This window comes from Branchiostoma belcheri, unplaced genomic scaffold (genome assembly GCF_001625305.1).
Source record: "Branchiostoma belcheri isolate BF01 breed outbred unplaced genomic scaffold, Haploidv18h27 scaffold49, whole genome shotgun sequence".
NCBI classification, from domain to species: Eukaryota; Metazoa; Chordata; class Leptocardii; order Amphioxiformes; family Branchiostomatidae; genus Branchiostoma; species Branchiostoma belcheri.
Window position 1 is genome coordinate 2,155,562 of NW_017804120.1, and position 26,908 is coordinate 2,182,469.

Consider the following 26,908-nt stretch of genomic DNA (forward strand, 5'->3'; position numbering starts at 1 on the left):
ATAAAAAATAAAAAATATGAAGAAATTAAACTTTAAGACGACCGATCCTGGAACGCCTGCAAAGAAGGCTAGGAAAATGTATAGTTTTCGTAAAATAAGCACCCCTCTCAAAAACAAAGATACAAACAAAAACAAAAAACAACCGATCCCGAAACGCCTTCAAAGGAGGCATGAACTTTCCTCGGCTTGCCACCAACAGTCATGCGCACGCGGGCTGGCATTTTTATCACCGTGTTGTCCCGGGTTACCAGACTGGCAACAGTCATGCGTCACTCGAGCTGACGTTTCCTACCGCAATGCGAACGACCGTCAGCCGGCCGCCATCTCATCTTCTCCCCGACTGATACTCGCATCCCGCCCGCTAGCACTCCTCCTACCCCGCCATGCCGTCTATCCCCTCGTACTAAGGTCACCCATCGAAGATACATCCACATCCAGCGGCGGAAGGAGCACCCCACACCGAGGAAAGTTGCCGTTCGCCGCCTAGGTGTCTGAGGGTGATGGGCTTCACCTATGTGCATGTACGTGGCGTCGTGACGGTAAATAATCCTATCTCGCTATATTCTATTTCTGTCCAGCGATTCTGGGCCAAGTGGCTTATTGAATGGGATGTTCTGTAATAACCGCTGGCCTTGCGAATTACATTGTGTTGGTGGTATAATTATATGGTGATCATGAGGCCTATGAAGATACAATAAGTTCAATGATTAGGTTCCGCTTCGCTAGCCATACTGGCGTGATAGTGTATTACTATTTTATGAGGTGTTGAATGGTGTATGTGTGTCTGTATAGCTCTCATATGGCGTCTGGCTCAGACATAGAATATTCAATGATGCAACATTGACAGCAGAGCACATCAACACCAAAAAATTCATGATACGTGACACTTACTTCAGTATTCTAGAGTGGGCCAACACAACTATATAGGTGTGCGCCACAACGCTCACTACACAATATTGACCACTACACTACACTGCACTACTATACATGACACGACACATCAAGCCAGCACTACACTACGTCGAAATACACTACACGTCACTGTGTCAAAAACGTATCGCTTGCCTTCACAACATAACCGAATATTCGTCCCAAAGCGACACATGTACAACTATACATTGCACTGGCTAGCAAAAGGACTACACTACACTACATTGCACTACACTACACTACACTACACTACGATACACTACACTTCGCTACAGAAAACAACACTTCACTGGGCCAAAAGCGTACCTGTTAAAAACATGTACACACAAATATTACCGTATGTTCCAAGTGACACTCATTGCAAAGGGACCCAAAAACACACCAGCATGCGACTACACTACACTACACTGCACTAGACTACACTGCACTGCACTGCACTACACTGCACTACACTACACTACATTACACTGCACTGCACTGCACTACACTACACTGCACTACACTATACTACAATATACAATATATTCCGCACTACGCTAAACAACACTACATTTCACTTGGCCAAAAAAAAGTATCGCTTCACAACAGCTTGACACAACATCTTCTTCATAACACACCGCCTCCATGCCAGGCGTAACCCTGCACGAAGAACCACTCAACACAGCATGGCACATATATCTATTAGCAAACTAATATCCTGCAAAACAAGAATCCCTTCTGTTTCCTATTCATCATATGAAAATATCTTCTGTATCATGTCGTGGCAGTAGTGTCTTACATGGCGGTTATAATACCGAGGTTGCTTATGTAACTAAACCATTAAAACTTCCGCTGCAGTACAATGAAAAGCCGCCTGGGTGGCACACCACGTTAATATCCTGCAAAACAAGAATCCGTGCTATTTCCTATTCATCATATGAAAATATCTTCCGTATCATGTAGTGTCTAACATGGCGGTTATATAACGGGGTTGCTTATGTAACTAAACCATTAAAATGTCCGCTGCAGTACAATGAAAATCCGCATGGGGTAGGGGGCATACCACGTTAATATCCTGCAAAACAAGAATCCGTGCTATTTCCTATTCATCATATGAAAATATCTTCCGTATCATGTCGTGGCAGGAGTGTCTAACATGGCGGTTACAATAACGGGGTTTCTTACGGAATTAAACTATTAAAACTTCCGCTGCAGTACGATGAAAAGGCGCCTGGGGGGGGGCATGCCTCGTTAATATCCTGCAAAACAAGAATCCGTTGTTTCCTATTCATCATATAAAAATATCTTCCGTATCATGTCGTGGCAGGAGTGTCTAACATGGCGGTTATAATAATGGGGTTGCTTATGTAACTAAACCATTAAAACTTCCGCTGCAGTACAATGAAAAGCCGCCTGGGGGGGGCATGCCACGTTAATATCCTGTAAAACAAGAACCCGTTCTGTTTCCTATCAAACGTATAAAATATATTCCGTATCATGTCGTGGCAGAAGTGTCTAACATGGCGGTTATAATACCGGGGGTTTTTATGTAACTTAACCATTAAAACCTCCGCTGCAGTACAATGGATAGTCGCCTGGGGGGCATACCAAGTTAATATCCTGCAAAACAAGAATCCGTCCTGTTTCCTATTCATCATATGAAAATATCTTCTGTATCATGTCGTGGCAGAAGTGTCTAACATGGCGGGGTTGCTTATGTAACTTAACTATTAAAACTTCCACTGCAGTACAATGAAAATCCGCCTGGGGGGTATACCACGTTAATATCCTGCAAAACAAGAATCCGTTTTGGTTCCTATCAAACATATAAAAATATCTTCCGTATCATGTCGTGGCAGGAGTGTCTAACATGGCGGTTATAATAATGGGGTTGCTTATGTAACTTAACCATTAAAACTTCCGCTGCAGTACAATGGATAGCCGCCTGGGGGGCAAGGCACGTCCATCTATTAGCAAGTTAATATTCTGCAAAACAGGAATCCGTTCTGTTTCCTATTCATCATATAAAAAATATTACGTTTCATACCGTGGCAGGCGTGTCTGTCTAACGTGGTAGTTACTTACTAGTAGTATAGCGTTGTTGCTTGCGGAATTAAAATTCCCGCTGCAGTACCATAAAAGCCGCCAGAGGGGGGAGAATATAATTGAATCTTTATTTTCATGTTCATGCCCATGGGGCTATATGCATACATAGGAGTATATTGTTACATGTATATCACACTAAAAGTACATATATATAATAGGATAGAAGTATAAAAGAATAACGTTAAAGTCTTAGTATGGACTACTATAGAATACATTCTAATCTAGGTCATAATTTCCCTCTTTTATAACCATATCTTTGACAGATCAAGATCCTACTTCATACAAAATTTCATAAAAAGCCTTCTTGATTTAAGCTTCAAAACAGCAGAGATCTTTAGAAACGCTTCCCCAAAATAACCTTCTTTGCAAAGTGTCTTAATTTGATATAAGAGGCCATTTTAGATCTTCTGTGTAGCGATAGAGCGACATAAATGTTGATTGGGAAGACATCCGCTGCCCGGTAAGTGCATCAATTACAGGTTTTCAAAGAAACTTGAGTGTAGCTGGATTGAGATCTATATCTAGCAATCAGAGTGGAGGAAATGTGAAATAGGTTCATCACCATCCTAATACGCTTATCGTGCTCTCTCTCTATCTATCAGGAAGATACATGCCTCTTATTTTAGAGCATTTCGCCGAGATATCAGCCTTCTTAGCTTCAATACGTTCTCTCGGTCGTTTTGAGAGGGAAGGGACAGACAGTCTCGAAATTAACGGTGTCCCGATGGCCACTGACCTCTAAAATTTAGGCCGGGACAACTGGGCAGTAACTTGGGGGTATTTTGGGACAATAGAAAAATATGTCAAGCTTTCCTTCGTTGATCAAGCACGCGTCCTGGCTTTTGGCTCCGGAAAAGCCCCCCAAATTTCTTGTGTACTCTGCAATTATAGTGGGCCTGTGAGTCAGAACATAAGCAAAATAAAGTTGACTTCAAGTTGTTGTCATACATACAGGTTGGGACCGTTCATCCTTAATTTTCGGACAATGGAAATTTATTTGCGGGACAATGCTCGGGCAATAGGCCAAAAAATGTTAATTTTGAGGCACTAAGAGCCTAAATAAAAAGCATACTAAAGCTAAAGTGCTAAAGGCAATGATTCTTAGACTGTAACAGGAAAAACAACTACTGGGCAAAAAGAACATTACATTTTACATATGTACATTTGTACTTTCAATAGGAATCGCAAATATACATATTTCTGGGTCTCTTCTGGGACACATTTTTTTAAATTTCATATACACCACAAAACAAGGCTCATAAGAGCCACTCAAATGTTTTGGGTTACAATACTAGGCAGTGCGGACAGATGTTTGTTGGCCTTTCACTTGAAAAGTTTAAGGTTATACCCATATGGGAAACAATCACATGGTAGCTTGTTCCATAGTGATGTCGTTCTAGGAAAGAAGACCATTTTCCACTGGCCATTTTATTTAATTTTCCGGGACTTTGAATGGCTGGCCGTTATAAACTAGCCAGTCTTATACAGATCTAGTCAGGATACAAGACCTGTCATCCTGTCATATAAAATATGTCCATCATTAACACCACTAGAAATGATAATTGATGGTCTGAAATCTCAGTACCGTTTAGCCTTAAGATGTTGAGATCAGCCTATCTTCATAACGTACCCTTAAGTAACATTTACTTAAAACATTAACTACATTATTTAAACCTAAATTTTGTTAAACATAATAGAAACCCATCGCCATACTAAAAAAACGGTGAAATCATCTCATTATTGTATTTTTTTGGTAAGTTGAATTGAATTATACGGAGTGTCATAAAATTTAATTATAACTATACAACTGGATACAATATTTGAAAATCTTACGTTGTATCCAGATGTATAGTTTTAATGAAAACATTATTGTATTTCTTGGAAGTCTATCCGTCTCAAACGAATATGGACTGTCTACCTGCGAGGCATGGTTACATTTATACATATATATAGTCTCCTGTGCAGGCCTACGGGTGGGTGGGAGTTTTGATACTGCGTTTTGTAGAATTTTTACCGCGTATTTTTGCCGGCCATCCTACAACCAGCCTCCCAGAGAAGCTTTGTACCTGCCAGATATTTTGTTCGCTCCGTCTTGTCATAAGAGAAGTGGATATTCCTAATAGATGATTCATTGTCTAGAATAGAAGTAGCCAATTTCCAAAGTTGTTAAATTTCTTGTATTGTAGTAGGTACAAACCTTCTCTGGGCGGCTGGTTGTAGGATTTTTTTTAAAACCGAATTTAACGTCATTTTTCCCCAACCGGGAGTTAGACCTGCTTGCACCAAGTACAAGTCTTTTTTGCCGCAAGATTTTTACGGCTGGATGCTCTTCCTAACGCCAACCCAGACCCTAGTAGGGCCCAGGAACCCTCTAACCGAGGAGAGAAATGTGTGTTAAGTGCCTTTCCCAAGGGCACAACATCTGGGTGCATGTCCGGACATGTCTGGGTCCAACCCTGGGGATTGAACCTGGGTCTGCTTGCTTGACAGTCGGACGCTCTATCCACTACACCACACAGACGCCACGAATGGATGTAGGATGGCCGGCAAAAATACGCAGTAAAGATTCTACAAAGCGCAGTATCAAAACTCTCACCCGCCCAGAGGCCTGCACAGGAGACTATACATATACAGGTACTCGGGCACTTTGCAGTCTTTACGGCTTGATTGAGATGAAATCCCTGTCCTCTGCCGTTTTGATGAGCTATCCAGCCGTCTGTCTATTTATCATCCACGCTTCTGCCAACCCACAGGGCTTAAACCGATGAGATGCGCCCATGAAATTTTATATTCTGTGATCCCAGTACCCAGGGACATACTACAATACCTGTCAGGAATATGATTAAGATGTTTATGAAAAAGGAGGGCTATTTTTAGAGTTAACAGTATCGTTTACAATTTCTTTCAATGTTAATACGTTATTATTGTTTCTTTCCTACCAAATATGTGCATTCTTTTGCAGCTATTACGAGTCAAAAGTAGCAACGGCTTGATTAAGATATTTTAAAGGATGAAAGTCTTTAGAGTTAACCGTATAGTTCGCCATTTTATCAATCTGTTTATGCATTATTATTGGTTTTTTTTACATTGTAGCTATGAGGCCACAGCAAGTAAATTCTATGGATAATATCCTCCACAGAATCCAAATCTAATGCGATAGGGCCCAAAAAAACAAGATTTCTACATTTTCAACGTTTGGATAATAAACCTTGTTAAACTAGAATTGAGGCGACAAAACATAATGACATGAATCTTTATTGCATGTTCTTGCCCAGATGAGCTAAATGCACAAGAGGACATGCAGTATGCAAAACATGAGTATTGCATACTGGAACGCTACATTATAATGCTAATTGCTAGGAATTTAAGCATTATAACAATTCTAATATCACCACCAGTAGGTCTTTATTCGTGTATTTAACAGTATAACCTGCCCTTGTAGATTTGTATACATCTCAATTAACATTGTTGAAAAGATTATTCATACGCGATTAAGCACCTTAGATTGCTTTGTCAAGACTTGCCATCAATTGCAAGCAATTATGCCTCAAGTTTGCTGGATTACAGACGGTCTCTAACTGATAGGCCTTTCCAACATTTTGTCCATTTTTGGCACGTTGACCACCGTCAGAAACAAACTAAATTTTAATCAGGCGAAAATTAATGCACGCGTTGATGTCAACCATAAAAATTACTTGCTGTGGCCTTACGAGTCCAAAGAAACAACAGTTTGATGTGAAGCATTTTGCATACGAATGAATGATCCTGACATTCAAACCCCCAGACTGTCGAGTTGTTTCTGTTGTTGGTTTAGACATCCTCTAGCTTTCATTTCAACTTGGACCGGACGCTATATAGAATAACTGATCATTTCAATGCGCCATGGTTGACTGACTTTGTCGGTAGGTTTTTGTTATCTTGCATAACGCACATTTGTTGTTGGCACTTTGACTGAGTATACATGACAGCCTTCTCAAATCTAAAAGGAGCCAGAACAAAGCTACGGATGTTGTGTTGCATTTGAAGCAAGTGCGACTACAGTTGAAAATCTGCCACGTCCATCTATACATCTCTTCAAAACCATTAATATTTTTACGAATTTCTTGGGGACAGTATTATGTGGAATGTTTTGTGCCATTATCTTTTCAATTTAATTGAACTGAATGGAGTTCAGTGGTACCTCTACTGCAATGTTCATTTGATACATCTTGAATCTTCAATAAATCAGTGTATAGAAACACTAGCCTGATTTTGTTTAGCCTTTGCAAAGACTGATATCGTCCAGACTGGCCACATGTTAAGTTTGTGCTTTCTTCTGTAGCAATTTTGAGTCCAAATTAAAATTTGATGTCAAGCATTTTGCATACGAATGTGTTGCATTGAAGTTGGATCAAACCACCCGACTGTCATGTCGCGTTTTTTTTTTGTTTTCTTGTTGTTGTTTTAGGCATCCTTTAGCCACTTGAACCGCATGCTGTTCATAGAACAACTAGCCATTTCCATGCGCCATGGTTGACTGAATTTGTCGAGAACCTTTTGTTATCTTTCCGTATACTATATACATTTGTTGCTGTCACTTTGATCGAGGGAACACGTACAGCCCTCTCAAATCTAAAATCATCCAGAACAAAGCTACGGATATTGTGTTGCATTTGAAGCAAGTGCGACTACAGTTGAAAATCTGCCACGTCCATCTATATATCTCTCCAAAACCATTAATATTTTTTTGAGAATTTCTTGGTGACAGTATTATGTGGAATGGCGCGTGCCATTGTGGATCTTTTTTCAACTGAGTTGAATGCAGTTTAGTTGTACTTCTACTGCAATGTTAATCAGATACATCTCGAATCTTCAATAAATCAGTGTATAGAAACGCTAGCCTAATTTTGTTCAACCTTTTCAAAGACTGATATCGCCAAGACTGACTGTTTAGGTTGCTTCTACCACATGTTAAGTTTGTGCATTCTTTTGTAGCAACTTCGAGTTCAAAGCAACAACACTTTGCATACGAATGGTTTATCCTTGCATTGAAGTTATGTTCAAACAACCAAACTGTCACGTCGCGTTTTTTCTGTTGCTGTTTTAGCCATCCTCTAGTTTTCATTCACTTGAACCGGACGCTATTCATAGAATAACTGATCATTTTAATGCACCATGGTTGGATTACTTTGTCGGTAGGTTTTTGTTATCTCTCAGAACGTACATTTGTTGTTGGTACTTTGACTGAGTATACATGACAGCCTTCTCAAATCTAAAAGGAACCAGAACAAAGCTACGGATGTTGTGTTGCATTTGAAGCAAGTGCGACTACAGCTTGGGATTCTGTCACGTCCATCTATATATCTCACCAAAACCATTAATATTTTTTGAGAATTTCATGGTGACAGTATTATGTGGAATGTTGTGTGCCATTGTGGATATTTTTCAACTGAATTGAATGGAGTTCAGTTGTACTTCTACTGCAATGTTCATTTGATACAATCTTCAATAAATATCAGTGTATAGAAACACTACCCTAATTTTGTTTAGCCGGTCCAAAGACTGATATCGTCAAGACTGACTGTTTAGGTTGCTTCTACCACAGGTTAAGTTTGTGCATTCTTTTGTAGCAATTTCGAGTTCAAAGCAACAACACTTTGCATACGAATGGTTTATCCTTGCATTGAAGTTATGTTCAAATAACCAAACTGTCACGTCACGTTTTTTCTGTTGTTGTTTTAGCCATCCTAGAAACGCTAGCCTAAATTTGTTTATCCTTTCCAAAGACTGATATCGCCAAGACTGACTGTTTAGGTTGCTTCTACCACATGTTTACATTTGTGCATTCGTTTGTAGCAATTTCGAGTTCAAAGCAACAACGGTTTCATGTCAAACACTTTGCATACAAATGTTTATCCTTGCATTGAAGTTAGGATCAAAGACCAAGACTGTCACGTCGCTTTTTGTCTGTTGCTGTTTTAGCCAGTCTTTAGCTTTAATTTCCACTTGAACCGGACGCTATTCATAGAATAACTGATCATTTCAATGTACTTTGGTTGGCTGACTTTGTCCAGAACCTTTTATCTTTATGTACGTACATCTGTTGTTGCCACTTTGACCGAGAGTCCACATACAGCCCTATTGAATCCAACAGGATCCAGTCTAAAGCTACGGATGTTGTGTTGCATTTGAAGCAACTACAACTACACTTGAGATTCTGCCACGTCCATCTGTATATCTCACCAAACCATTAATATTTTTTGAGAATTTCTTGGTGACAGTATTATGTACAATGTCGTGTGCCTTTATGGATCTTTTTAACTGAATTTAATTAAATGGAGTTCAGCGGTACTTCTACTATAATGTTCATAAGACAATTTCAAGAAATCAGTCTACAGAAAGGCTTGCCTAATATTTTTAGCCTTTCCTAAGACTGATATCGTCATAACGGAGTGCTTAGCTTGCCTCTACCACATGTTAAGTTCGTGCTTTCTTTTGTACCAATTTCGAGTCCAAGTAAATGTTTGATGTCAAACATTTTGCATACGAATGGGTTGAGTTACCTAGTGTAAACTGTAATGCCTAGGACACATTTCCAAACCGGGGCCCGGCCGGACTGTTTATATAAACGAAAAACTCACAATTCATGTCAAGAATATACAGAAAGAGTGCCCATGATTACTATTAAAAAAATTCTGTGTTTTGTTGTCTTTTATATCGTGCTCTTCTTTCCATAAGACTGCCCGGCCGGGCCCCGGTTTGGAAATGTGACCTCAGCATAACAGCACTGGAGCTTCCGTTCATATGCCGTATATCTACCACGTCCACCCATAGCTCACCCACACAGTAATTGGTAACCTTGCTCTTAGCTATGTCCATATAGAGCGGGAGTGAGAGGAAAAATGTAATTCTTAACACTAATACCCCGGTTTAACTGCCTTCTGAAGGATTGAGTCGGATGGTACAAGGTTCCCAAAGGCGTGCCAAGTCAGGAGAAACAAATCGCTCAGGAATACAGAGTGTAGGCCCAAGGATACATTAGCTCTATCGTCTGAAAGAAACAGTGGCTCCGGGAGATCACTGGATACACATGGCTGGTATTGCAGCTCACGCAAGTCAGCAGAAACGTACGTGGGGTCAAAGCTTGCATGGAAAAGAACTTGTAGAAATGATGTACGATAGAAAACGCTGGAAGCTGAACTATGTTAATGCTTCAATTCTGAACTGAGAATGAATATGTATGTGTATGCATGTTTTTTTAAATTACCTTCGCCAGAAAAGGTGATGTTTCCGATAGCGCCCTTGTGTCTGTCTGTCTAGCTCCCACCCAGTGTGTGTGTGTGTGTGTGTGTGTGTGTGTGTGTGTGTGTGTGTGTGTGTTTGCCAACACTCCAGAAGTCTTAGAGCATTTGTCTAGATATTGGTAGGTGGGTAGGTCATGATAAGACCTCAAAATGATAAGAATGCCATTGGGAAAAGAATATGGTCAACTGATATAATTCATGCAAATGAGGATCTTAATTCCATAATCAATGAGAAACATTTGCAAGTCGTCAGTCATGAAGCCATCATTTGGCGAAGGTATAAGGTCGCGGAACTCAACTTTCTTGTTTGATCCATTATTGTGAATTTCTCTGTCTACGTCTGCCTAAGGACTCCGGGCAAACTTTTCACTGGCTCACAGCCTGCTTCTTGGATTTAATTTCCCGTTGCTGACCTTTCGTGGAATGTATTTAGGCAATTTGATGCGGTTCTCCTATTTAACACAGGAAATCGATACAAAATGAGGACAAATAATCAAATCAACGCAAGGACTATTTTCTTTAATACGAAACGGTGTCCTATTTCGGCCGATGAACAAGTATTCTAGTATTCCTTCTCATAGTGTTTCAAGGGACTGGATTTATGTACAATCGTTTTACTATGATAGAACTGTGCTACTTGGCAAGTCATAAAAAGAGGAGCATTGGGCCAGTATGTGTAGTCATATCGCATTTGGGGCGCACAAAATACGACGTTGTCGTAAAGAAAATACCTGCGCGTGGTGCTGATTGTGTGGTGCCGTCTGCTGTGCTGATTGTGTGGACATATCCCTGCTGCTGATAGTGTGGACCTGTCTCTTGTGCTGATTATGTGGACCTCCTCCTAGTGCTGATTGTGTGGACCTGTTCCTTTTGCTGATTGTGTGGACCTCTTCCTAGTGCTGATTGTGTGGTCCTGTCCCCGGTGCTGATTGTGTGGACCTGTCACTGGTACTGAATGTGTGGACCTGTCCCCGGTGCTGATTGTGTGGACCTGTCCAGGTGCTGATTGGGTGGACCTGTCCCAGGTGCTGATTGGGTGGACCTGTCCCTGGTGCTGATTGTGTGGACCTGTCCCTGGTGCTGATTGTGTGGACCTGTCCCCGGTGCTGATTTGTGGACCTGTCCTCGAGGCTGATTGTGTGGACCTGTCCTGGTGCTGATTGTGTGGACCTGTCACTGGTACTAAATGTGTGGACCTATCCTTGGTGCTGATTATGTGCTGTCGTCTCTTGTGTTGATTGAATAGTGTCATCTCTTGTGCTGATTGTGTGGACATGTCCCTGGTGCTGATTGTGCTGATTGTGTGATGTAAAAACCAAAGCCAGCGCGCAGCTAGTGTGTGTACGTGTGTAGTCTCAGAATGTCATTGACCTGGCCGGCGTGAAGAATGTACCTCAATTGAGCTCAATTTATCTCCTCCAGTTTAATGCTCTAAGAGGACCATAGGAACTACAGCGGTCCGGACTGACGACCTTGCCAACCGATCCTGATTGTTCATTGCAATTAGCCGTTCAACCAATGAGAGCATAGCAATTAACGGTTCGACCAATGATAGAGTAGCTGCTCGTCAAATACTAATACTTACATTTTAATGTTTCTATTTTGCGTTTTGAGAGTAGGGCAGGCAAGAATGCACTGCGCCTGTGCAAAACCCGTAATATTGTGCATATCACTTCGGCAGAACGTCTCGGTCGTATTCGCCTACGTAAGAATGACATTCCGTCTACAGTTTACAAATGATGTGCCGGAGAAGATATTGTCTGCAACAGGCAAAATGCTGCTGCACCGTTGACTAAGCATCTAACGAAAACCGTGAAAAATTAACCTGGTATCTAGTCTATCGTGGTTGGGGCATAGTAGTTAGGGCAGGCTATCTCCGGGACTCTAATAGTTTCCCCCGCCCAGTACAACAGGCCGTCCGGTAGGAGTGTTAAGCTTATAGAGTTTGGCACGCGGGGGTGGGCCTAATCAAACTTCTGCCGGGGGAACCTAGCTCAGGCGGGCGGGGAAGAGCTCCTGCAGCCCCGAAGAAAACCCGCCCAACCGCGGTAGACATGATACCAGGTTATGAAAAATCCGCACTGCCAACTTGCTGCACAGGGCAATAGAATCAGTCCTGGTAGCAACCACCAGACGCAATTACGACGCCCTTCTGCGTATGAATATTCTTCCCTTTGATTCACTCGGAGCTGCTTTCATCTCTTATGAGATTCCTGGCCGTCGCCCGAGGACAAACTTCAAACAGGACACTTCAGTACAGCAGCTGACTGCGTTTACGCACTACGCCCACGGCACACCCCTTGCTTGTCTACTAGTTGGTACAGTCCACCGGTAGCGGACAGTCGTGACAGATGTCTCGCTGATATACCTGTGCGCTCGCCACCAAACCGAATGGTATTGCGTTTCTATCTTCAAGCATGAAGGTTTTGACTCTTATAGGACCCTATATCGGACAGTCATCCAGCCATGCGGACTATCTGCCCTCATACTACAATCAACGGGTGGAATTTCTCGACGAGTTTTCCGAGATCGTGTCTCAGGTACATATAGTCTGTATTGGCGATGGCGCTGACGACATGGTTTGTTGCATTTTGTGCCAGGCTCCTAAATGTTGACATTTTTCAGTTGTTTTCTGGTATTATATTCCACTGAAGTGGTGAAACATTTAACCAGCTTATTCCAGGTATGTTGCCATTTTTAACAATCATGAAAACAGGAGGAAGGTTATTGTGTTAAAAGGAATACTACATAAACGTTGCTACTTTAGCGACAATTTATCGGATATGGTCATCATTCTTCACATTGCAGGTCTTAGCATTCTACGCGATTATAGATAGCATTTTCCACTGAGGTGGTCAAATATTTAGCAACTTATTCCAGGTATTTTGTGATTTTAACAATATCGAAAACAGGAGGTATGACATTGGTTAAAATGGTCATGACATAAACGTTGCTACTTTAGCGACAATTTATCGCATATGGTCATCATTCTTCACGATTCAAGATCCCGGTCACAGAATTGCAGACAATTTACAGTTCGCTTAAAACTTAAAAGCGTAAAACTTGAAACGTGAAATCTACGATACAATTCTACATTAAAACATTACAAAACGATATCCTATTACCCGATAGTACTAAAAATCCTTACATTGTTAACATATGCCCATATAAAATTATGTACGTTCAGTCAGTGAGCTTGGAGGGTATGTCTACATATGTACAAAGCGTTGAAAATTTCGCAGGTCTTATATAGCATTCTACGCGATTATAGAGTATATACATATATATAAAAGTGTGGTCATTACCTTCGCTAGAAGGTTATATTTTCGGTTTGTCCATGGTAGAGTGCCTGTGGTGTGGGTCTGTATGTATGTCAACAGCATAACTCGGGAATATGTGGATCGAGCTTAACATATTTCCTATGGAATTTTAAAATCATGGGAAGATGTATGATTAAGTAAGTACACAAAGTGTTATACGGATAAACGAATTAATCCGTCTAAGAATATATTGGAGCGTAAAACATATGTAAAACCTCTTCTTTATTTAACCTTAAATGATTCCAGCATCCATTGTACTAAAGTAAATTTTTACTTCATGTTTACAATGATGTTTGCAATACCTACAATCCATATGATGATTTAGCAAGTCATAAATTTACATAAGTTCACCTTGCTTTGTTCTTTTGCTGCAAAATCAAATTAAATAATAGCAAGGCTGCAAAAGCGTAAGAATATTATTATAAAGAAAGTTTATTGCAAATACTTGCCCAAGGGCTAATTGCAGTTACAAACAACATAAGAAAGAAAATACAATGGTATGTGAGACTATATCTACGTCTAGCATTATACTATATTCTACAACATGCATGGTGCTAGTTTTTACTGGGTTTGACTTCTTCTTTTTAGGCAGTGAAAGACGAATTTACCCACTTCTAAATTTACCCATTATTATGTTTTTGTCAGAATTAAATTTTGGACTCGAAGCTTATATAACGTCTGGGTTTCCGCTTGTGAAAGTGATGAGCCCTTTTGTCCATTGATGTTTCATGTGGGCGTTTTGCTATGCTTCACGCGGTACGTTATTGTGAAAATATCAGTGGTAGGATTTTCTTTATAATTGAAGTGATTATTATACCTCCGCTGAGGTCTCTTTACAATATCCGCCGTTAAGAAAACTGATAGGCTTTGTCACCAACTTTGATAATCTGTCAAATGATATTCTAGTACACTTAGTTTTAGGAAGTTCTTTTTTTTTCTTTAAACAACTCATAACATTCAAATATTGCTCCATGTACAAATATTTTTGCTACAATCCGAACTGGTTTTGTAGTATCTTGGTATGCCAGTCCTGTCAGTCTTTGTATTTGTTTGTTTACTTGTTCATCGATTAATTATGATCATTGTATTTAATGTATATGTCTAAATTCGTGCTTTGCTTGTCCTATAGCTATGTATTATGTCTTGTCTTATGTGTTGGTGGCGACATGAATATAAGTGTAACTTCAGTGTGCCGTCACCATGTTTTGTCAATATATGTTTCAATAGAAAAATATCCGCCGTTTTTGTATCTGTACTGTAGCTGATGGGTTTAATTCCACGAAAAAAAAAAAACATTTTTTCATCATTTGTGGCCCCCAAATAACCTTTTTAGCCTAAGGTTCACCAAAAAAAAATCAGAGATTGCATAAAAAACTATGTTGTTCTGATTGGTTTAACCTGACGTGAAAATGCATTTTTAAAATCATTTCTGGCCCAAAAATTAAATTTTTACCCTAAGATTACACAAATTACAGAGGTTGCATAAACCGAAACTCTGTTGTTTTTATTGGTTTCATTTCACGTGAAAATGCATATTTTGCATCATATTTGGAAAGAAAATCTTTTATACCCTAACGTTTACAATAATTGAATGAATGACCCTTTTCCACATTTTTCCACACCGGGCTATAGGTACTAGGTCACAAGAAAACTTGATGAGCAGACACATTAATTAACAGATACAAAATAAAAGTACCATCATATAAATTCAACCTCTACTCTATTTTCAGTTATTATATAATAGTGGGGATAAAGGAGAGCAGGTGGGATGTAGGATCTTGGCAATGGTATACAAGATTCCTAAATCGACATGACGAGTGTGTTAGACGTAGTCCGTCTTTCTTAATGCATTCCGCACGCAGAGCTTGATGTTCTAGCCGCAGGATTCCTCCCACGAACTCATTTCGGACTCGACGGTGTGTTACCCTCAGCGGGACAACCTTCCAGACCTGCCGTTTGTCTTTCGGTGAAAGTCTGACAGAGAAAACGATTTCTACGCAGTCGGCTGCATGCCTGGAAACACTAAGGCCATACTACCTTAATTTTATGGATGACATTCCTAAACTACATGTAGTGCGCGCGGGTGAATAAAAAAGATTCCAGCTACAAAACTGCTGCTAAACCACAGGAATACAAGCTGGTATTGTGAATTTGCGGTAGTAGGTAGCGAGTTTTGACGACAAGCTGGCACATGCTGGCCTTTTGCGGCATTTATGAGTCGGCACTGTACTGATGTGTGCGATGGTACAAACACTACTGTATGGAGTTGGTGATTCACTTCACTTGAAATCACCCGAATGGAGGCCTGGCGAACCTCTGTTCCGTATCAGCCACATGGTGATTACATCATCACCCAGACGGAGGCGTGGCGAACCCCGTCTTGTATTAAGCTAACGAAAGGGTATGCCACCTCGTAAGGGGCGGTATAACCCCGACCAATACGGTCGACCGATGATGATGATGATGATGACTGTACTGAGTTCTTGAGTTCCGTGCAGCTTCGGCAGCCTGGATGCCATCCTCCGTAGTTACCGCCGGCTCCCTACTGTCTCTGGCTAGCTACCATGGACTACGGGCGATGGCACCAGGACCAGAGCCTGGTGATTTTTCGTTGTTTGAGAACAGGTGAAAATCAATGCGCACGCGGTGGTTATCCATAAAATTAAATCAGTGTGGCCTAAATACCAAACAACCAGGGGCACTGAATTTAACAGAACGCAGAACGCAGAACCCGACGTTTGATGTTATTCTGTGTCTACGATTCTGTGATTGTAACTTATTGTACAAGCATGAACCTATCACCACATGTAGTAATCACTCGACCAATCAATTCTGTCTGGAGCAACCTCTTCAGCAACCATTTCTTTACACGATGTTTTTTCTGGGTTCTTTGAGTGGCTGGGTGACAACCAGGTCGTTCTGACTGACTTAACTATCTCTTTGTTTTTTGTTTGTTTCTTATTATTGTTTGTTGTTAGCTACGTGGTTAGTTTGGTAACTGACTTGGTGCTTTCTTGACTTTATCACCGTTTATGCCACTTAAAAAAATCACCGAACACTCGGTTTGTAGTCGCTACAAAAAATCACCTATTGCGGGCCGAACGCTAACCTGTGGAGACTAAACAATTGGAACGCAGATGTCATGTTTCTCCTGTATTCTACGTCGCTACCCTTCGAAATACAACGGCGTTTGGTTTTCCCTAGAAAAACAACCTACACGTGGAAAAAGTATTTTTATTTTTCATACTCCATTCGAATAGAATAAAAACTATTGGAAGCCTGAAGGAATCTACTTTTCAGATCTCATTCTACATCTTTTTACGAATCTAGTTCAATACTACTAACTCCATATTCTTTGTATTTTATCGGGTGGTTAGTATAACTAGTAGTTATCTGACCAGGTAGGTAGGATAACTATCAACTAGAGAAGTAACATTTGCAAAGCAAATGCATAATGTTTACTTTCGGACATGGTCTGGCCAGTTAATTGTTGCTTCAAGACATTCACATACATGTAGTACTAGTATATGGTGACAGGAGCAGAGCAGACCATGAAATTGCAACATTATGTAACCCAACACCAGTCACCATGGGGACAGACGTCAACAAATCATGCCATTGGCCAGGTCAAAGGTTAGTGTTTGGAACAGAAGAGGAGGAAGAAACTGAGTAAAAACAATATGTTTTCCTTCGGTAAACATAATTATCCTGTATTTTTTCTTAGACTCAGATGGGTGAAAAGCTGAACAAAGACATCAATGCGAACGGGGAGTTGAGCACGCCGCCGACAGCGGAGGAGGAAGTTTTCGTGTTGCCGGGAACAGTCACCACAGACGAGCGGAGCAGACTGTCTCCTGTCACCGACAGATTCGACGATGGCAGACCGGTAAGAACAACTATTACTAGTACGTTATACCTGGGCCGCGATAAGGTTAGATACGGGTGTTCCAGCCCAATTGATAACTAGTGTAATCACACGGGTTGTATTTCGTTATCCAATGGGCTTCCAAATGTTCCGTAGAATAATTCGAGTACCGAATTCTGACGTTTGAATTCATGATTACAATTTCGTCTTCTTTAAAAAAAAGAAGAAGAAGAAATTGTAACAACATGAATTCAAACGTAAAAAAAAGAAGAAATTGTAATCAAACGTCAGAATCCGGTACTCGAATTATTCTACGGAACATTTGGAAGCCCATTGGATAACGAAATACAACCCGTGTGATAACACTAGTTATCAATTGGGCCGGAACACCCAATTTCTTCTTTAGGGGCACCAAATGTTGGCACATGTGGCATTGAAATGTGTTTTCTTGGGCATGAACACGTTTTTGTCATTATATTAAGAATACAAAGTTAATACGGCCACAACTTGCAAGTAGGCTATTCCTAATTATGACCAACCTATAGCTATGTGCAGTAGAGTTGCAATTAGACATTAGAAAAAAAACGATGAATGTATCGAACCGTAAGTACAGGATGTAAGTTTTCTTTAAAAAAAAAAGAAGAAAAGATACCTAAGAGAAAAACACCTGAAATCTCTCGTGAGCACAAGATAAAACGTCCTTGACAAAAAAGGTGATTAAAAATGTGTTCTTTATTAAGGCTAAAAATGGCAAAGCTTTCGTAATGGTTTTCAATTATACGCCCTGGAGTGGTATTCAGAGAACATGCGTACGTCATTATATATATATGAATATGTTAATACGGCCACAACTTGCAAGTAAGCTATTCCTAATTATGACCAACCTATAGCTATGTGCAGTAGAGTTGCAATTAGACATTAGAAGAAAAAAAACGATGAATGTATCGAACCGTAAGTACAGGATGTAAGTTTTCTTTAAGAAAAAAAGAAGAAAAGATACCTAAGAGAAAAAAACACCTGAAAGCTCTCGTGAGCACAATATAAAACGTCCTTGACAAAAAAGGTGATTAAAATTATGTTCTTTATATAAGGCTAAAAATGGCAAAGCTTTCGTAATGGTTTTCAATTATACGTCCTGGAGTGGTATTCAGAGAACATGCGTACGTCATTATATATATGAATATGTTAATACGGCCACAACTTGCAAGTAAGCTATTCCTAATTATGACCAACCTATAGCTATGTGCAGTAGAGTTGCAATTACACATTAGAAGAAAAAAAACGATGAATGTATCGAACCGTAAGTACAGGATGTAAGTTTTCTTTAAAAAAAAAGAAGAAAAGATACCTAAGAGAAAAACACTTTGTTAAGGCTAAAAATGGCAAAGCTTTCGTAATGGTTTTCAATTATACGCCATGAAGTGGCAATCATAGAACATGCGTTGGTCATTATAGGGGACGATAGACCCTTAGGCATTGTCGTCACTGTGAAGCTAATCTCCGTCTCGCAAAAGTCGAGAAACTCAGGTGGTCTATGCTTGGACATATCCTCAGAATGCCACAAGACACACCTACAAAAAGCTCTGGAATTCCTAAACAAACAAACAAACAAACAAACAAACAAACAAAGGACAGTGCGCTTCTACTGGGCTGATTTTCATAGTGAAACCTTTTAAGCTCCTATTCGTAGTTCAGGGAATGGGAATGGTTCTATCGAGTTAGAGGTGTATGGCCACAAACTCTAGGAGAGAGCTAAGCTCACCCATCGACGGGTTAAGTTTGCGGGACATTGTTGCAGAGCCAAGCAAGAGGTAGTCTCGACCGTCCTCTTGTGGAAACCGAGGGGCAGAGTGCATTCCAGAAGTTCGGACCTTCACAGACTCTTTGGTTAAAGACACTGGGATTGACTTTGATTGTTTAGAAAATGCTATGTTAGACAAGGATCTATGGAGAGAAATCTGTACTTGCTTGGTCCCGGCTGGACAGGCCGGCAATAGATAGATAGAGAAAGGAGAGGGACCCAATCAGCCCCTGAAAGTTAGAGAGTGTGGCTCGGTGCGGCAGCAGGGAAAATGTTGAGTACCGAATCCTTGACCTAGGGAATAGCTACGTGCGCTATGCATATCCATACATGTCTTTGATATTGATAAGTCAAAGACCAAAACCGTACTTTTGATATCGTGTAAAACGTTTCTTCAGTCGGCACAATAAAAGAACATCAGAAGACGTCACAAGAAAACTCCCTGCAGACCTCAACATGTCTTAAGTCTTTTACAAAGACACTTCAAAGAAAGTAACTTCCTGGGACCAAGGAGGTTTCCATTGAGATTTAAAGAGAGAACCTCCTTGCTCAGACCTTTGCATCAAACTTTGAGTCTATATAAGGCCATGTTGATTTGATTATAAGACATCCGCGCACGCATGAATTTTCATCCGTTTGCAAAAAAAGTTGTACAAAATGTGCGAATATATGTCGTATGTCGCAAAGAAAGTATTGCAAAACGATATTACTATACTGTCATAGAATGTCGAAATCAATGCAGGAAAGAAAATGTGAAGAAATGACAATGAAAAGTCTATTATTATTCGCTATACCATACTCTGTGTGTTTAATCATTTGTTCAACGTTTCATAATGAAGGAAACTTTTTTTGCCAATTTTTTTTCGCACACTGACGTCAGTTTTGGCGTTTGCAGAGGATGTCATCTATATAATCAAATCAACATGGTCTAAGAAAAAACGACCCCATACAATTCTTTTTCTCTTTTTATGCCGAGACCTACCCACATACCAAATATCATAAGGTTTCTTGAGTTACTCGTACATGTACGCTGTCCATAAAGAAAACCACCGCACAACCCGACCAAAAACGGCAATGAAAACATAACCTCATTAACGAAGGTAATTATTATATACTGTCATACCGATGACACGAAAATAATTTAGCTCTAATTGGTCACGTTTAGAATGCCCTGGTTTCACGTAATGTTAAGTGTTTGGTCAAATGAACTATTTTCTCCAAGCAGATGTTTATGCTTCGGCTTATTTTTTACGTGTTTAAGGCATATTTTTCAAGCTTTCTTTATTTAGGCATAGGAAAATGTTTTTTATTCCTGTTTCAGTCCTGAAAATTAGGGTCGGTAGGTAGGGCTTATCTTTTTTCCCCCTTTTTTCATTTAGAATTCAGTGATATCTATATAGGGGTCCAACTTATACAATACGGCTTAACAGAGTAAAACTTGCATGAGGACACTTGTTTTTTCTATGTCAACGTTGGAAAAACAATCGTACTACATTTTATCACTCAGGTGTCAGATCATGGAGCTAGAAAAGGTTGATCAGCAATTATTTATGTCCCTTACAGAGGTCCACCCAAAAAAAAATTCCAGGGTCGGTATCTTTTTCTAGGGTCTGTTGGGGAAACAGGAAACAAAACATTCCTAGGCCTTACTAGTATTTATTTACGCCAGCCAAAACAGGAACTATGTATGGGTAGATAGGTGCGTAGGTTTTAAGTGATGTGTACGTGTGCCTTTCAGTGCAACAGTTAAGAAAAATAGCGGCTTTGAGCACGACATAACGTTACATCAAAGGCATTTCCTGACGGATCGTGTCAATGCACATTGATTTTATCAAAGCTTTTGCTATATCATTCAGTGAACAATATGTCGTGACACGCAGAAAGTTGTTTTGAGATCTAGGAAATCATATCAGAACGAATCACCAACAGGTCATTGAAGATACTAGCATCCAATGCAGAGTTTTAGGGCTTGGAAACCTAAAGTCAATATTCCAGGCACTTATCTACATACTGAGTTGAAACCACACTATCACAATGTATATTGACCCTCATGGAGCAAAAATATCCAAATTTCTGACGGAAAATGTTTACTGGAAGGGCCCGTGACTAATTTTTAGGGTACCACCCAGAAAATTAAGGACTCATCTTGGGGCTTGTTTCTGCGGTTTTAAATACCCAAAGTATGAAATACTGATTGAATTGTGCTAGTGTGAAGCAGTATGTGTCAATATAATAAAGATTGCCTTATTTAGAATATTTCCAGTTTTCAATGAGGAGAAATAGATTGAAATCTTTATAATTATTATCATGAATACTGATACGACGCTGAATCATTTTGTGTTTACATTTGGTATATGTTTCAAACCGTTCTTGCAACATTAGCAAACGCTAATACAGATCGACTAATAGCGTAGAACGTAAAATTCAGGTACATTTTAAAATTCTGTCAAGAAATTGGACATGTACAAAACAATTTCAGTGCAGCAGAACTGGATTTTCTTGAAGAGCGTGGGAGTAAATGTCTTCTCCACAGGCCGTCTTAACATCTAATTGTTTAACTTTCAACCTTTTTCTCAAATTGCCATGGGGTTGAGTAGTGTTCTACATAAAAGACACAATCAGTGCATTTACGTCAGACAGTCAGAAATGTAGGTCAGCTTTTACGTAGGAATTGCATCTAAGCATTTCGCTAGAACACGATCTTATTATCCGTTGATTTGGAGTCATTATTCTTCAAAGAATGCCCGTAAGATGCAGCTAGAGGGGTGGGCAGGGGGTGGGGTAAAAACGGGTCATTGAAACTTGGCGTAAACAAGGTTATACGCCGGGGAAAGTTTGACATCCAGGTAGTAAGATACGCCAAAAAACTGGGTATGATTTTGGAAACGGTCAGACGTTTCAGGTAGCACCCACTATTATACCGGCTATACAGATACAGAAGCTGGTATGTTAAGCCGAAGGCCAAGGGCGGTTATACCGGCTATACTGATACAGAAGCTGGTGTGTTTAACAGTTACACCGAAGGGCGGTTATACCGGCTATACAGATACAGAAGTTGGTGTGTTACGCCGAAGGGCGGTTATACCGGCCATACAGATACAGAAGTTGGTGTGTTGCGCCGAAGGGCGGTTATACCGGCTATACAGATACAGAAGTTGGTGTGTTGCGCCGAAGGGCGGTTATACCGGCTATACAGATACAGAAGTTGGTGTGTTGCGCCGAAGGGCGGTTATACCGGCTATACTGATACAGACAGATACAGCCAAAGAGAAACATCAACACAGGCTAACAAACATGTCGCTGATTTTCTATTTTTATGCCGTCGAGAACAACAGATGTGCCACGGAACACTCTAACATAATTAGCCGGTTTTGTCCAGGCACATACCGCTTTGAACAAGTCAGACTACGGTGTTTACGAAAAGTTAGGTCGTGCTGCGTGAGCTTTTCAGGACTAATATCACTTTTTGATTGTATGTCCTAGATGTATTGATGTACACAATTTACTATACACTATACAGCTTTCATAAAATCAATAGGAATATTATTCTACCTGAAAAACATGTAAGGAAAATCACAGTAAAAATATGATTTGGGTCAACAATATAAAGAGCTGAAAGAGTTGAACTCGGTTATATCATGGGGTTCTCAAAATATGATACGCTTGGGTCATTTTTATTGATTTTTGTGACAAGCAGAAACCTATGATTTCATATTAGGTTTGGAATTTCCACCAAGTGGCCTAAAAATAGAGAGTAGATCTTTTACCGTAAATTTTCGGATCTTACAAAAATGCTGGTAGCAACGACGGATACTAAGGAAGAAAGACTGTTATATCCACTGGGCCTATCTTCAAGTTGTTTTTATCTCTATCGAAGTACATTTCAAAAGAAATCGTTCTTCTCTGTGGCTCAAAACAGACGACTTCGTTCTCTTTGGTAGTCTAATGTCTGAAGTTGTCGGCTCATTCAGAAGTTCTGTTGCTTTTGGTGATTTATTTTGCATCTTTTATATATCATATCATATCATATCATATCATATCATACTAATCATAGGCATCTACTATCTTTCATGAGTGACTAAAAATTAGTGCGAAGATCAGTGTAACCCGTATATGGATATCTGAATACTAGTGTGTAAATGAGTAAAATCAAGTTACTCCTTTCTTATGGATCTTTAGATCTTTCTTATGTGTGGTCTATGTTTTACTGTTCTAACATTTTTGGTTTGATGTTTGAATCTTGTTAGATTGGCATATAATCGCAGTAAAAAACAGTTGATTGCTAAACATTATGTTGCAAAGACCTGCCAATTGTAAAGGGTTATTGTGAAATCCCAAACGCCATTGTTTCTATGAGGATATTCCAGATATTCTGTATTGTATCTTGATATTTTTCCTCACCCACACTCACTGGGTCGAGCTTCCCTCGGTGCCAATGATAGCTCTCCATCTCTTCCTATCCTTCATTACTACCATCAGGTTTTTCCTGTTGAGCTGGGTGTCGTCCATTAATTGATTTATGTAGTTTCTTGCTGGGCGACCACGAATTCTTTTCCCATGTGAGGGCTCCCACAGTATTAACTGGTTTATGATTTCATCCTCACTTCTATAGCAGTGTCCGATGAACTTCAACCTTCGTTTCCTTATTGTTTCGCTCACTGTGGGTAGGTCTTCGTATAGTACACTATTTGGTATCTTTTGGTACCAGTGTACATTTTTGACAATTCTAAGCATTTTAGTGTAGGTCCCGTTTAGTTGTTTCTCTAGGGATTTGGTCAGGGTCCAACACTCTGCTCCGTACAGCAGTATGCTCTCCACAGCTGCTCTGAAGAAGCCGACTTTGAGAGGTTGGGTCAGATTTGATTTCCATATTTCAGACAGTTTGTTCATTGCTCCCCATGCCAGAGCTATTCTTACATCAATATCCCGGCTTGTACTGTTCATCCAGGACCCTAGGTATTTAAAATCTGGAACACAGTTTAAAACTTGACCTTTTGTTGACATTTTTCCTACTATCCGGTTTTTATGATGATCATGGACATGCTTTTGCAATAAGGCATCTGTTTCGCAATTAAGTGGTTTCTACTGCAATTCTACAGTATGTGCCAATCTAGCAAGATTTAAACATCAAACCAAAAACAGTAGAACGGTAGAAAAGAGGCCACATATAAGAAAGATCTAAAAGGAGTTACTTGATTTTACTCATTTACATACTAGTATCAATTCAGATATCTATATACAGGTTACACTGATCTTCCGGCTTAATTTCCAGTCACTCATGAAAGATAGTAGATGTATATGTTATCTGATATGTCCTCAGAGAATTTATTCAGCTGCTTGATACAGCTTGCATCGTGAGCTTTTCTGCCTGAATGTCTAGCCTTCAAAGGCATATGTACGATAATCATTGTAACATTTGGGAAGAAATTTGCCCTGAGGAAGGTGACAGACGGTCACCGACACGTCGGCTGAATAAAATACTTGGCTATGTGAAAAGAGTCTATTTTAATATTCAAGATTGTAACCTATTTTGACTGCCAGGCTTTTCTAAGGCATATATTCTGTGGCGTAATGGCAGAGTGCTCGACTCGGAACTAAGAGGTCCCGGGTTCGAGTCCTGACATGCCACTGATCTTGTGCTTACACGACTTTCCTCACTTAAATCAAGTGAAAATGAGTACTGTCTGTCCTCTATTTGTTCTATGTGCGGGACACAACACCAGCAACAGCTGTCTTTGTTCCACGTGTTGTATTGTTACAATCTCAATAAATCAAATCAAATCAGAAAATGATGACAATGATGACAACTTATGACAATGATTTCACCTAAGCGATCTACTTGGAGATTACATATATTTCCATTCACAATTGTGCACATTTGTAATATATAGGTCCTGCATTTCCAACTAGTGTAAAGCAAGAAAAAGTTAATATACACTTTCAACAGACCCTTGTCCTGTGGAGCCCAACATTTGTTGTTCTGCACATACAGTATCATCTAGTATATAGAACTCTGTATAGGTACGATTTGGGGGGGGGTATTTCTTGTGCATCACACTGCAGCGAAACGCAACGAATGCGAAAGTAACTACGCCACCGCAGGCCAAAAAAGTCGAGGATCTATGACCTAATTAAGACATGAAATTATTGAAAAATATTGTGCAAAAAATACCAGCAGGACAAGTGTTAACTAGCACAAACACCAAAAAAAAACGTGACTGAATATCAACAACATCTAATTGCATCACGGCATTGGCCAATCACCAAAGACCTTTTAAACCTTAGCGACAGCCGGGATGATCCTTATTAGGTTCACTTGCTCAAGAAAATCACGGTACTCAAGAGACCTCTTCAACAGTCAAGCACGTCTCATACCGTTAATGAGCAATTTGTAGTCAATGTGTTGACATCGTTTGGGAGTGGTGCATATGGCAAGCCTCGTGAATGTCCTATGGCTTTATAAACACTCGGCAAATATGTTTTTATTTTTAGAACTCCATGCAAATAGAATATATGTTAGCATGAAAGTTCATCAGAGTTGGTAAAATACATAATGAAAATTAAACTGTTCTTCAACGCAAGGAAAAAATTCTTGAGTTGGAGTTTAATTTTCATTTAATAAGAATATGAAATGTTTAACCCTGAAGTAATATACTTGTCAGCTCGCAAGATATATCTTTTTACGAATGTACAAGCTCAGAAAAACAAGAAATAGCCATGCCTTCAAGTACCTGAGTTATCAACAAAGAATTTAGGTGTTCAAAAACTCATTCTTTTCTAGAACCATCGCAGAGTGGAACTCGCTGTCACCAAGTACAGTAGGGGCATTGTCATTAGATAGCTTTAAACAATGTCTAGAGTTAGATGTTGAAAGGTTAGGTGTACAAATTAAAGTCGTTTTGTGTAGTGTAGGCAGCTGCCGCCGCGCTGCGTGACTGTGAAGCTGGTGTGTTACGCCGAAGGGCGGTTATACCGGCTATTCAGATACAGAATTCATTTAAGACTTCTAACTCCATATTTCCCTTTTCATGTTTATTTCTTCAGTCCACATCAAGACCGTCGTCCGTTGCCAGCGGCATGTTGCCTGGATACAGGACGATATCTGCGTCAATCGGCATGGGAAACGTTGCCATAGAAACCCTGTCCGTCAGAGACCCTGTGTTCGACGACACGATCGACTTTGAAGACGAGTGCAACGACAGAGTGTTCACTCAGATCAACACGTACACGCACCAACAGATATTCCAGGAGCAGGAAAAATATGGCGGCAATGAGTGCAGCCTGGACATGATCGCGAGGTATGTCGGGATTGTCCTCCTAGTGGCCTTCATTATCGGTATCATCGTTGCGATCGTGCTTGCCGTGGGCAAATAAAAACCGTTGTAAGATTTGAACCGGCTGTGCACACACACACAGCAGACAGTGTTCAAGCAGCTGATTGGATCATCTTGAACTTTGACCTGATGACAGCGAAACGCGTGCACCAATGGGATCACTGGAATCTGCAAACAGGAACCACGAACTGTCATGGCGGACAGAACTGTTTCGACGGAAGTTTTATGGCGTCGAACATAGAGCTTCTCGTGATGTGTGGAAGGATACTTGTAAAATAAGATAAATTCTC

The 26,908-nt window shown here is 40.1% G+C and overlaps 1 protein-coding gene across 1 annotated transcript; it reads left to right on the forward strand.

Moving 5' to 3' along the window:
- The first annotated feature begins 384 nt into the window (after positions 1-384).
- On the forward strand, positions 385-26,908 carry LOC109479483. Its single transcript, XM_019781448.1, has 3 exons — positions 385-539; positions 17,343-17,504; positions 26,329-26,908. Exons 1-3 carry the CDS (start codon positions 501-503, stop codon positions 26,656-26,658), a joined length of 531 nt encoding a protein of 176 aa, XP_019637007.1. The 5' UTR covers positions 385-500; the 3' UTR covers positions 26,659-26,908.